Source organism: Juglans microcarpa x Juglans regia, chromosome 2D, assembly GCF_004785595.1.
Source record: "Juglans microcarpa x Juglans regia isolate MS1-56 chromosome 2D, Jm3101_v1.0, whole genome shotgun sequence".
Lineage (NCBI taxonomy): Eukaryota > Viridiplantae > Streptophyta > Magnoliopsida > Fagales > Juglandaceae > Juglans > Juglans microcarpa x Juglans regia.
This window is the reverse complement of record NC_054596.1, coordinates 40,570,088-40,583,253: the sequence shown is the minus strand read 5'-3', so window position 1 is coordinate 40,583,253 and position 13,166 is coordinate 40,570,088. Positions and strand designations below refer to the sequence as shown.

Genomic DNA, 13,166 nt, shown 5'->3' with positions numbered 1-13,166 from the left:
TTTGCCTTTCCGTAATTAGCAAATTATGCCAAAAAAACCTATGCCAATATCCGACAACAAAATATTAATTAATAAATAAAACATGTGAATTACTAATAAATATTAAAAATTGCCGGACGCACGTCGGCGTTGAGAAGAAAATCTCCATATTTTCTGCGCAGGGTCATTTTGGTCAGAAAATAAGAATGCACGCTCCTCGGTCCTCCCTCTCCTTTATTCTCTTCTTCGTCAATTTTTCTTTTAATTATTTCAAACCCAGCGCGCGAAATGGCTCTTATTCTCCCGCCCCTTTACCGACCATTCTCTGTCTCTCTCTCTCTCTCTCTGCTTGCTGCTGTGACAGTTTGACCACTGATCATTTATATCTTAAGCAATCTCACAGATGCTTTCTCACACTCTCTCGAGTCTCACTTCTACTGTTTGTCTCCCTCGCTAGCCATGCAACATCACTATCACCATCGTAGCCAATCACATTTGTCCGCCGGAGTTCCCACCACTCCCGGCGGTGAAACCCAGTTCGCCTCCGAGGCCAAGCTGGGAAAGAAGCGTGGAAGTTACAACTGTGGTCGTTGTGGCCTACCTAAGAAGGGTCACTCTTGCCATGTCGCCATAACCACCGCCGCCATCGAAAGCACTCCAACGCACGCCGATTCGTCTGTAGCGATCTCGGCGACTTCCTCCCTCTCCACCACGCGCCCCCCACCTCTGCGGCAGCATTGCTCCAACCTACGCCGCGCGCTCTCCTTCGATGATGACGTCGAAGACGTCCGCGGAGGCTTCCCGGAGCCCGAGGCCGCTTACGACGAGGAGGACTTGCAATTCGACGATCCATTTCCGGATCCGGATTCGGGCGGGTTTCCGCCGGGTTGTTTGTGGGAGATACTGAGGAGGTTGCCGCCGGTAGGGCTTTTGGCAGCGGCAAGAGTGTGCAAGGGGTGGAGGGAGACGGCAAGGAAGCTATGGAGGGCCGCGGAGGAGCTCAGGTTAAGGGTTCCAGCCAGAGCTCAGGTTGGGTTTGTTGGATCGGTGTTGCAGAAATGCCCTGGGCTCGTGAGGCTCTCGCTTAGAATGGAAAGGTTAGGGTTCCCGTACACGAGAGACCATCAGATCTATGGTCTTATCGGCTGGATCAGATTATCCTGTGGACATTGACCTTGAACCACGCCCAAATATGCTTAAATTAATCGAACAACCAAGAAAAATAAGCTAAAATAACGAAATGTAGTTTGATCTATAAATATGGGTGAGAGACAATGTCGTATATGTGATCTTCGAAGATCCATGCGAATAGCCATTATACTGTTTGATCTATGAGCAGTTTAGAATGATTTTTATTTTTAAGCGATCAATGCAGACTCGCTTTCAAAATTTGAAGTATTTTGAAAGAGAACATAATTAGAGAAATAAATGTTGATTTATTATTAAGAATGTTTGTTTTATGGTGTTGCAGTGATGTGGATGCAACAATGCTAGCTTGTATTGCATTCTCATGCCCTAATCTGGAATTTATGGAGATCTTGAAATCTGATACTGCGATGAATCGGATCACCGGGTATGATTCCTATTCTTCTGTTTCTTTCTTTCCCCTTTTTCTTGGAATCATTGGTTTATCTTATAGAATATCAACTGAATAAGCTAATGAAATTGTTTCGTGCTATTTAATGCACAGTATGATGAACTGTACATCTTCATGATACAACGTTTGGTTATAATTTTTGTGATCTATTTATTTTACAAAGATATAAACTGCAATGGTGTGCCCTATCAAGTATTTGATTCACTCTAATAGGTGTGGGCAATTGATGTGGTGTCACGGTTTATGGTGGCATTGGTTTGTTTTCGGGATGCAGTAGACTGGCTCTGTTTTATTCTATCTTTTGGACCGTTAAGGTTCAGTGTCTTTGGTGTTACATGTTTCACGACTTCTTGTAATGTGGGATGGATATAAACAGAATGTTTTTTTTTCTGAGCTGTAAAATACTGAGTTTAAGTTGGCTCACTGATCGGGTTAATGAATTTTGAAATGCAGTGACGAATTGGGCCGTTTCGTTGCTGATAAACGATGTCTCAAAAGCCTTAAGATGGAAGGGTGTTCTAATTTAGGGGGTTTTGTTCTTTGTTCGTCCAGTCTTTCCACACTTTGGCTTTCCGATCTATTCTCCCTCTCCAAGACGGTATTTTTTTTCTCCTTTCCTTAACTCAAAGTGTGATCTTTCTCTACAGTTGCACTGCACTGCAATGCATTCTGCATTTTGGTTAATTCTTTTGTATGTGCTCAATCGTTGTTAGGTTTTTAACTGCCCAAATCTGAAAGAGATTTCCCTGGAATTTTCTCGTCAACAAAATGATAGTACTGATCTAACATCCATGGTTGATGGTTTGGGAAGGTATTGCACAAGGTTGCAAAACATACACATGGCATCCCTCCGGCTTTCTCATTCTGTTGTGCTTGCTCTTACAGGTGCACAGCTGAGGTTTGTCAAGTAACCGTGATCTTTGGCCGCTTTAGTTTGCCAATCGGCATTCTTAACTTTATTTCTGTCTTCTGGCAATCTTCAATGACTTCTTTTGGTCACTGGAGAACAATAATGACAAGTTCAATGAAGTTTTTTCTTTGTTGTTCAGGTGGTTGCGAATGCTTTCACTGGTTCTTGGATCTGAAATCACCGATGCATCCGTTGCGGCCATTGCTTCAAGCTATCCAAATCTAGAATTGCTTGATCTGAGCGGGTATGTTTTCATTCCCAATTCCAGCTGCAACGCCTCTAAGATAACTGAATGTGTCGGTAATAGAGAAAGCCTTGTGTACTGTAACCACTGCATGTAGAATAAAAAACTCGCACTTCAAAAAAAATGAATTGTGCTGTTTCCAATGCCTAGAATCTGTGGCTCTCTGTAACCATCCTGTCATAAGATAAAAGTGGAATAAGATTTTATTAGAAGAATTTCTGAACTTTCAAGTCCTTGCATTGCACAAAGTTAGGCTACTGTGTTCTGGTTCAAGTTGGCTTCAAATCTTCAGTTCTAGGCTTCGTCCAAAAAATGGTTAAATACATGCTTACTTGAAGACTATAGTTTCTTCACTTATCATAATGTTTGGATTTTGTTTTTGATGTTATGCTCCCGATTTTCAGATCAAGCATTAGTGATAGTGGCATTGGAATGATATGCAATGTGTTCCCTGAAACACTTTCGAGGCTTCTCCTTGCTCTTTGTCCCAACATTACATCAAGTAATCCCCCATACGAGGCTTCATCTAATTTATTATTTTGATCCAGTGTTAATATTTGCTCTCTCATGATTTGGTTCATTAAGTTGTTAACTTTAATTTCAGGTGGCATTCAGTTTGTCACAGCTCAATTGCCTCTTCTTGAACTCATGGACTGTGGCATGACCATATGTGATCCCAATTCTGAAAATCCACTTGCCGGTGAAAGCAATGATTGGGAATTAAAGAACATTTCAAAAACCAAACTACACCTTGTTCACCAGAAGCTGATTATCAAGCACAACCGGCTGAAAAAACTCAGTTTGTGGGGTTGTTCTGGCTTAGATGTGAGGTTTTTTAATTTAAAAACTAAAATTATGTATTCTTGTATAATGCTTTGTTTGGTTATTAGTTTGTGAATTTGAATGCAGGCTCTATATCTAAACTGCCCAGAACTGAACGATCTGAATCTAAACTCTTGTAAGAATCTGCATCCAGGTATGTTGTTGGATGGATATTCTTAGATGATGATCTCTTTGGACATTTTTGTAACATTAAAGCTCTTTTCTCAATTATTATGCAACATATAATTGATTATTGTTGTTCACGTGCCAGAGAGATTGCTACTTCAGTGCGGAAATTTAGAAAGTGTGCATGCATCAGGATGTCAAGAGCTGTTGATTGAAGCCATTGAAAGTCAGGTAAGTAAGAATCTGACTACAGCCCGTCTGGAAGGACTGTTTATCTTTCAGAAAACTGAATCTGGGGATCTTGTGAACTTGCATGTCCAACTTGATTGCAGCATTATCATGCTTTGTTAGTGTCAAGTTGATAGACCACCACTGTAAAAAATTACTAATAGCAGCAGGCCTTCCATGATATCTCGCACATAATTAACTTGCACAGCGTGCAAAATTATTATTTCATGTTGATATTAGGTTTTGTAAATCTATGTAGTGAATGATGATTCTTTTTAGAAGATGTGCTCATTTTCATGCAGCGCTTGTCTTAGAGGCTTAAATTCATATTATTAAGGCAGAGTTCCATCATGTGGAAAACCTCATTTCTACTTTGACATCTCCTTGATCGCTTCATCTTCTCTTTAAGACGGGACAACTATAATTTAGAATACAAATTGTTCTTACACTTTCATTTTTGCCAAATATGTTTGCAGGTCAGCAATGACTTCTTGGCCATGGAAAATGTATTACCGTGTAAACGCTTAGCTGATGGATCCAAAAGGGTTCATGTTCCTCACTTCCTCAGTGCACAGGTAAAGCTGAAAAAAACACCGTTTAACTCAACCAGGGTTTTGGTACACTTATCCTTATTGCTTGAATAAAGAAACACTTATCCTTAAAATGTTACATGTATAACATTGATTGGCTGATCCCTTATTGGTTTCAAGGTATAAATGTCCTAGTCAACCTATCAAAAATAAATGTCCTAGTCAGACCATGTTTATTTTCTTACTGTCATGGGATAACAAGCTTATTTAGATTACAATCCATGCCTCTTTTGATCATATGCTAAGACTTCTTTGTTCTGCTTTTACAGTCCTATGATGACGATAAGAAGCAGAGGGTCAAAAGACAGCGATGTAATGTTCTTGTGAGATGATCACTGAACATTTGTAGACATGGTGCGGTCTCGTCTGTTTTGTTATGTTAATCTTCTGTGGCTGTGTGCCCCATGTAGTATTCAAACTGTTTATCATTGTTCAAATCCTGATAGGGACTGGTGCCTTGTAGATTTGCCTTTCCCTTAACAAAAGGAAGAACTAATTGTTGTTTAGTTTCAAACTTTAAAGTCATTGGAAAGAAGCATTGGCTGACCATTGGATTTATCAGTTTCATTTATCTCCCTGAATAAAAAGATCTGCAATTTTGCACATTTTTCTTCGCTAATATGCCTGTCTTTTAATGTTATTCTTGGCTCCAAGTTGTACATTCCTGGCCTGAAAACTGGTACCACATGTTTTCGAGACATGTCATTAATGCACCCCATGGTGCTGATACATATTCATCTTCATTAGATACATATTCAGGCTTTGTTCTTCACCGTATGCCTGTTATCGTTTGAAGTTTGAACTTTGAGCCCCATGCCTCCTCGACAATGTAGCATGAGTTTCCAGTGAGTCGGTTTAATATGAATTGTCTGATTACTATTTAATTACGTTTTATTTTAAGAAAATTTATTTATAAATCTTATTTTTTATACATTAAAAATTAATATCAGCTAATATAAAAAAATATTAATATTTTAATTTTTTTTAAAAGTTATAATAATATATCATGTTACTTATATATAACAAAACTCTTCCACTTTTTCTAACTAAGGGTCTCGATTGAAAAAGATGTGGATCTCTCTTTTCAACAACACTAGAATATTATGTATCAAAAAAAAAAAAAAACAACACTAGAATATTTAATTGTACTTGTAAAAAAAAAAAAAAAGAATATTTACTTGTAAAATTGCCATTAGAGAGTCCACCAATTAAATAATAAAATCGCTTGTTTAATGGCCCTCAAGGAGCAACAGGCTCGAGTTTATTAAACTCATTATTCGATTATTCGTTATGACTTTTTCATTGCATTTTTGTATAATTGTATCTTGGATAAACGCAAAAGATATACCCTCTTCTTTTTTTTATTTTGACGTGTTCCTCCTCACCAGTACAAGTTTGGAGAAGCTTACGTGTATTTCTGTTCTACAGTTCTACTTTTCCCAAACTTTCCTTCTATCTTTTGAAGAAAATTTTTCATCTCTCTCTCTGAGGTTCGGAAATGGAGGCCTCTATGTCCCCGACAATGTCAATAAGCTATTCAGGTGTTTATCTCTGTCTCGATTTGAACAGTAATCGTGATCAACTGCGTGATGATAAAAAAACTGAAAATTTGAGCCAAATTATTTCGCAATTGGAAGTACTTTTTGTACTAAACCAGTTGAGCTGAATTCCACTTATTAGAAAACTAAAAAACCAAAAATTCAATCTACGATCTGGTAATAACTGAACTTATTGATTTCTGATCAATATTTTCGTACGAGAACTTGGGTCTCGTGGTTAATCATATGGTTTCTCTAATGGGTATCCTCAGCACGTTGCCAATACTTTAGCCATTAAGTTTTCATTTATATATAGATAGCCAAAAAGGTTCTTGAATCTGGGTTTCTTTCCCTTTAATTATTTGATTTCTTTAAATTCACTCTCATCAAATTTGCTGTGATGTTTCTTTGAGCATAATGATTTGCTCGATTGTTTGTTTGCAGAGTCATTTCTGGTTAAGAAAAGGGTAAAACTTCCTTCATGGGATCGGTGTTTGGCGTCCATTTCACCCCCCAGAGCAGTTGCCTTTCATCAATCCCTTATTCTGATTAGGAAGCCCAGCGTGAAGGTATTTGGTTCTATCGTTAATCCCTTTTATTTTTGTGTGTTGGGATTTAGAGACTTCGCATTCCTGATCATGCGAATTCTATACTGATACGTCAGGGTTCTTTCTTTTTTAAAAAGGTTTTATGCAGTCAAAAAAGAGAAATTCCTGTGGTAGAAGGCAGGTATGGCATCTTCAAGTGTCAGTCTGTCAGAAGTTATTAACAAACAAAACTGTGTGATGGAAAGTTAGCTACGTTTGCACATTAGTTACTCTTCTATGCAGTATTTCTATAGTTACTGTTGCTTCTTATCTCTTCAAGATGTATCGATGAAATATATGATGCTTTAGCCGAACGTCTGGCTCCCACGGCAGCAATTGAATCAAATCCCAATTTGAAGTAAGTTTTTCTCGAATCAGAAAAGGTTTTGTAGTTGAATATTTCATTGCTAGTTAGTATGCAATCAAATACTTATGCTTGCTTTCCTGATTTGAGCAATTTCTTCTGGAACCTAGTTGAATCTAATTTTTTATTTCATCTGTTGTCTTGTTGGATTGGCATTATATCTTTTCTATTGTTTTGACGTCGATCTTGGCCTTACTATATGAGTTAGTCATCTCCCTAAAAGACCATACGGCATACAGGCACATTGTGGGTTTGGCTGGTCCTCCTGGTGCTGGAAAGAGCACTCTAGCATCTGAAGTAGCCCGGCGTGTTAACAAGTTATGGCCCCAGAAAGCTTCTTCAATTGATTCCCAAGTTAAGCCTCCGGATATAGCTACTGTTCTTCCGATGGATGGGTTTCATCTCTATCGTTCTCAGCTGGATGAGATGGAGGTTAGCATTTCTTTCTAGATTCTATTTGCCTGGTTTCTTCCTTCAAGGATTACAAAGGATTTCATCGATTTATTTGTTGGGGGTAGCTCTATCATAGTTTCATAGAGCATCTGAAATAATTTTAATGAAAAGTGCAAACCACATATATAACTAAGAGAGAAACTAGTTTTAATGACATTGAGAAGCATCTGACCGCAAAACTATCAAAATAGTAAGGTTTTGGATCACAAGTCACGCCTTTAATAGGCAGACATGAAATATAAAAAGATTTTGAGTTACCTGATTTCACAAAATATATCTAGCTTTTCTTTTACCTGATGTCAGTGTGCTTGGTTTTTCAATGGGGCATTTGACCCAATAATTACGACGGCATAAGATGCCAAATCCTGCTGCTTCTTTGTTTCTCTTGTCCTCAGGCGTCATAGACGTGCAAATTCATAAACAGTAACCTTTTTATTGAAAATATATTGCTCAATTCTTTTTCAAGTATTCTTCTTTCATTGTAGAATCCAGAGGAAGCCCATGCAAGAAGGGGAGGTGAGGTTTCTATATTTTGTAGTCACTGGTTTCAAACTTTAAAACTTGTAAACATCAAAAGTTTTGATCTTTCTAATCGATGAATCAGCTCCATGGACATTTAATCCGGCACTACTGCTTTCATGTCTCCAGACCCTAAAAGCTCAGGTGACTATTGGTGTTGAAAACTTATAATTAATTTGTTGACTGCAAAACATGCATGCATGTGTGTCAAGAACATAAATGCTTTCCTCAAATTGGATCCTGAAATGATAGATTTTGCAGGGATCAGTTTATGTACCATCATTTGACCATGGCATTGGAGATCCAGTGGAAGATGATATTTTTGTGAGCCTTCAGTGAGTAATTTGCTTCTTTCACATGAAGAATCTCATAAATAGTTGCTGATTTGATCAGGATTAGGTGATTAATAGATAATTGTCTTTGTCATGGATATTTTTCATTATCCTTGGAGATATGGGTATTTTTAAATATCTTTGGAGATTATTTTGGACAACCTGACTGAAGGGAAACCGACAAACCTGAAAGTTGCATGAATAGGAATAGGAATAGGAATAGGATTGGGTTCTATTGAGGCTCTGAAACATTAACTTTCCATCAACTGTTCAAGATAGGAAATTTGCGCCAAGTGTTAAGTTCCATGATGAACTTGGTGAAACCATTTATCTTGGAAACATGGATTTTGATAGTTGCAAAGATTGTTAACTTTGTTGGGGATGAAATTGCTGTCAATGAGCTGATAAGAAAATCAAGAACGTTACAATGCCATGCCTAACGGGTGAGCTTCCTTAAAAGCATATCATGGCACTTTTGGCATCCCTTATTGAGCTCAGGTTTTCTCTTTGTTTTATTGCTATCCTTTCTTGGTTATTTGTTCTTGGTGAAGTCGCTTTTATAAATCCAATGCTTATAATACATGAGATTTTAAACTCCTTTTTGGTTCGGGTACCCCATGGCTTTTAGTTTGTCTTCTCTATTCCAATAGCCCTTTTTTTCCCCGCTTTCCAGGCACAAGGTGGTTATAGTAGAAGGAAATTATTTATTGCTGGAAGATGGGGTTTGGAAAGAGATATCATCTATATTTGATGAGAAGTGGTAAGGATTGGATTCTCTCCAGTCTATCGTCACTCTCTGCCTAGCCTTTGCATGTTTGAGTTTATTGTTTGAGTTCACTGACATTATATGGTGGAAAATCAATCTTGGGAACTTATGTATCTTGAAAAATATATTTTGTTTCTTTCAAACGTTTAAGTTTCAGATGCTGGCACAGTTATTCTAAAATTTTAAAAGATGAAAAGGTGTGTGAGGCTTACGTACTAAATCTGTTCAGGCCGAGAGGCATACATGTTAAAATGTGCGTTTGCATCATGTCAGCCTTAATTACATTTAAAACGTCTACATTTTCTTAGCTTAGAACTTAATTAGGTTCTAACCATGAAGTTGGATACAGACGATAACTCTACTTTTTCTGTTTTAATTTTACATAACTACTAGCTCTTTGCTTTTGCATTTGAAGCACTTTGGTAACACACTCATACAGATTTTGAACTTTGGTTAATCGTTTCAGCCCTAATTAATTATTATTTCGATTGTAATTCTGTTGGATCTGGGGACACTAGCCTGCAATGTAGATTTGATGTTGTTGTCATTGCAATGCTGTTGCCTCGCGTTGATTCACAATCTTATGGTGATTTTATATTGCCATCCTGGTCAAAATCTTTGCCATATTATATAGAGTTAACATACCAATTATTGGAAAATATAAGGGATGATGGTGCTCGGAGGCTTATGCCTTGCAAAGTGGTCTAAGTACTGTTTGGTCTGTCATCTTTCCTAAATTGCCTTTAACATACCAGACAACATTTAGTTGCACTGACAGATAGCCCTGCAATGTAGTTTTGACATCATTATTGATTGAAATACTGCTGCCTCATGTTGGTTTTACATAGATTGGTGATTTTATATTGCCATCCTGATGAAAATCATTACATTTCTTTTTATAGATTTAATGTACAAACTAATGGAAAAAAAATGGGAATGACAGTGCTCAGAATCTTATGCCCCACAAAATGGTCATGAACTGGTTGGTCCATCGTCTTAAAATGCTTTTCACACACTAAAGGCATTAGTTGCATAGAAGGATAGCACTACTTGTATTAGTCCATTAGCCCGTTAAAAGATGATGTTTTTATTTTCAAGGTTCATTGAAGTTGACATTGACACGTCGATGCAACGAGTTCTAAAGAGACATATTTCAACTGGTATGTGTTCCTTGATTTCTTAACAAGCTAGTTCCCTTGAGAAGGAACGAGCTATGATTTTTTTTTTTCCTTTATTTATTATAGGAAAGCCTCCGGACATAGCTCAATGGCGGGTAAGCCTCTCTTTGCTCGATCTATTTAAAAGGGGATTCTTCACTTGATCCATCTCTTTCTTAAAATGCCTTCTATAGTAAAGCGTATGCCACACTAAATTGGTCCTGCAGATAGATTACAATGACCGGCCGAATGCAGAGCTTATTATGAAGTCGAAGAAGAATGCAGATTTAGTAATCAAATCAGTTGATTTCTGAAGGTGAATCGTGTCAATTTTTAGTAATGTATGTTCACATAGTGAGTTCTTTTAACGGAATAAGTTGGTCCTGTTTCATCTTTGTTGTAAGGATGGCTTTAGATGTTGCACTATTGGAAGCTGGCATAAAGTTGATGGCAACTTTCATTTTCTGTTGACCATAATGAATATCTTCCCTTCTTTCTTTCTCTAAGTTATCCACACAGAGAGAGGATCAATAAGTGAAGGATTGACAATTTGAGTTGCTGAGATGGTGAAAGGTATATCTGTTGCAGCTGGTTGGTACTCACTATAAAGGGTAGACGAGTAATGTTAGATATAGTCGTAGAGTGCACAAGTGCTGCACAATCCTTTTGAAAAATAATGAGATTTATCATTAAAAAATTAATTTTTTTATCATGTGAGTTATGTATTAATTACTCACTTTTTTAAAAGAATTGTACGATGTTTGCGCATTCTATGATTGTAAATATCATTTCTCTTTTCGTTCGGAACAAGTTTTATGCCCGGTTCTTCTTAGGTTGTTTGTCCTCACTTGGGCTTTCTTTTTATATGGTCCTTCCAGTAGTTTGGGCTGGCCTGTTTTGCGTTGGCAGTTGGCCCAAGCCTGGGAGCCTGGTTGGTGGACCGAACTTTTTATTGAGCCTAGGCTCGAGTACTGCCTACACACCCAAATTCCTGTTTTGCGTTGCGATGCTTGCTGCATGTTTGGCTTCAATTGTTTTTTCACAAAATATTTTCAACTGTAATTCTAATATCTTTAAACATTACAAGAAAAATAAACTTTTATGGCTAATTTATTGCAACTAAAAAATTATTCGCAATCAATTTTAGTTGTAAATAGTCATTTCGTTAAAATTAACTAGTCGTAAATAAGTAATTTTGTTATAGTAAAATTTTAAAATTCTCTCAAACAACTTTTCATTCAATTATTTGACTACGTTACCGTACATATTTTCACAAAAACCCATAAAAATTCTCTAAAAAATTATATTTAAGTAATTAATTCTCAATACAAGAATATTTGCACTACATGACAGGAATCTTATACAAGAATGTTTACGTATTAACGTGACTTAATATAATGTGTTACATTTATTTTATAATAAAAAAAAACTTTACAATTTAATAGATCATATTTAATCACGACAGTGAGTAAATTTTATTATGCAAGATTTATATGTAAAGCAAGCTTTTTTCATTCTTTAAATCTACTTACCCATTTTTCAAAAATCCAAAGTAAAAACATACTTGGAAACATGACTTATATCTAAATTAAAAATTTGGGTCTACATATATAATAACATATATCAAAACTATATATTCTAAAAAATTCTTTATTTCTGCCTAGAAAATACAATCTCGTCATGACTAGGCCGGCCCAATTGATTGCTCATTAAATAGATTAAAATAGAGTTTCCCATAATTATATATTCCTTGATTTTGTACGTTTCTATAATCCACGTACGTTCTTCAAAAAGAGGTTAGGAAGCATGGATCGATCACAGTTAAGCAACCAGCCAAACCAACTTGGCCTCCGAAGCTCTTGCTTGGGTGTCAGCTTCACGAGGGACATGCAGAGGCGATCGATGATAACAAGAAGTTACTCACCAAACTATGTAATTTCCGGGACACTTCCTTGAAGCTGCAGCACATAATATATATTTCTTTGTATATTTCTTAGAATATTATTACACGCATCTCTCTCTCTCTCTCTCTCTGCCCAGCATCATGTTACTAATTTGCAAAGGAAGATCCGGATCATTTCTTGATACTCCCTGCATGCTAATCTACTCAAAATGCCAAGAGAATTCTGTGTCTTTGTAATAATTTTATGATCTTTATGAGTACTTTCCATTAATACTGGAAACGCATAGTTCAGCAATATTCAGATCATCCAAGATTTGAGAGAGAGAAAGAGAGAGTTTAAATATTTTACTTGATCACGTTTTTTCATTTTATTTATTATTATTGTATATAGTAAAAAGCAATGTCAAATTGCAAGTGCCAGCAAAGAGCCTGACCCATCACAGAGATGCAAGCATAAATGCCATCAACATAGGGGACCATAAACCATGGTCAAACGTACAAATTCATTACGTGACAGTCCCATTTGGCCATTCATCCCCTCGCACACTCGTTTTTTTTTTGCTGCTTTCCCTATATATATAATTTCCTTTTCGATATTCATTATTATTGTGGGATCGATGCCCCAAATATAGAGCATTAACACAGCTAGCTAGCAATCCCATCCATGCATGCATGCATCCATATCAGAACAATAAATCTAGCTAACCAAAACAAATGGCCATGCATTAATGCTCCATCAACATGCACATGATCTTGTTCCCTCTTTAAGCTTGTCCATGAAACATCTCCATTTAAGACGTGGTCTCCACCCATAAAATAACAGCCATACAGATCATCATTTTTTTCTTGCTTTTTTTTTCAAAAAAAAAAAAAAAAAGCTTATGATTCAAATTAGAATTATCATAAAGAAATAGGAAGGGAACAATTTGAGGAATAAAGAGCAGACAATACAACTACTTCAAGCAGGTACATTGTTATATATATATATATAGTAATTATCAAGCAAGCTGCAAGCCATTCAGACACTACTACTTAAAAAAAAGCAAGACGA

General features: G+C 36.7%; 2 protein-coding genes across 3 annotated transcripts; both read left to right on the top strand.

The window, feature by feature from the left end:
• Positions 1-237: 237 nt before the first annotated feature.
• Positions 238-5,109, top strand: LOC121251226 (F-box/LRR-repeat protein 17-like). The gene is made up of 11 exons (XM_041150589.1): positions 238-1,076; positions 1,451-1,552; positions 2,030-2,174; positions 2,290-2,474; positions 2,626-2,730; positions 3,135-3,232; positions 3,335-3,555; positions 3,640-3,706; positions 3,824-3,909; positions 4,383-4,481; positions 4,766-5,109. The coding sequence occupies exons 1-11, from the start codon at positions 439-441 to the stop codon at positions 4,826-4,828; spliced, it is 1,809 nt and encodes a 602-aa protein (XP_041006523.1). The 5' UTR covers positions 238-438; the 3' UTR covers positions 4,829-5,109.
• A 757-nt stretch (positions 5,110-5,866) lies between these two features.
• On the top strand, positions 5,867-10,771 carry LOC121250747 (putative uridine kinase C227.14). Of its 2 annotated transcripts, XM_041149946.1 has the most exons (13): positions 5,867-6,037; positions 6,479-6,603; positions 6,720-6,763; positions 6,902-6,979; positions 7,225-7,417; positions 7,924-7,954; positions 8,043-8,101; positions 8,219-8,292; positions 8,963-9,049; positions 9,999-10,037; positions 10,154-10,215; positions 10,300-10,328; positions 10,440-10,771. In XM_041149946.1, exons 1-13 carry the CDS (start codon positions 5,995-5,997, stop codon positions 10,524-10,526), a joined length of 951 nt encoding a protein of 316 aa, XP_041005880.1. In that variant the 5' UTR covers positions 5,867-5,994; the 3' UTR covers positions 10,527-10,771. The 2 variants fall into 2 exon arrangements, with proteins under 2 accessions (XP_041005880.1, XP_041005881.1); XM_041149947.1 differs by lacking the exon at positions 9,999-10,037 and having other exon boundaries at positions 5,875-6,037.
• The last annotated feature ends 2,395 nt before the right edge of the window (positions 10,772-13,166 follow it).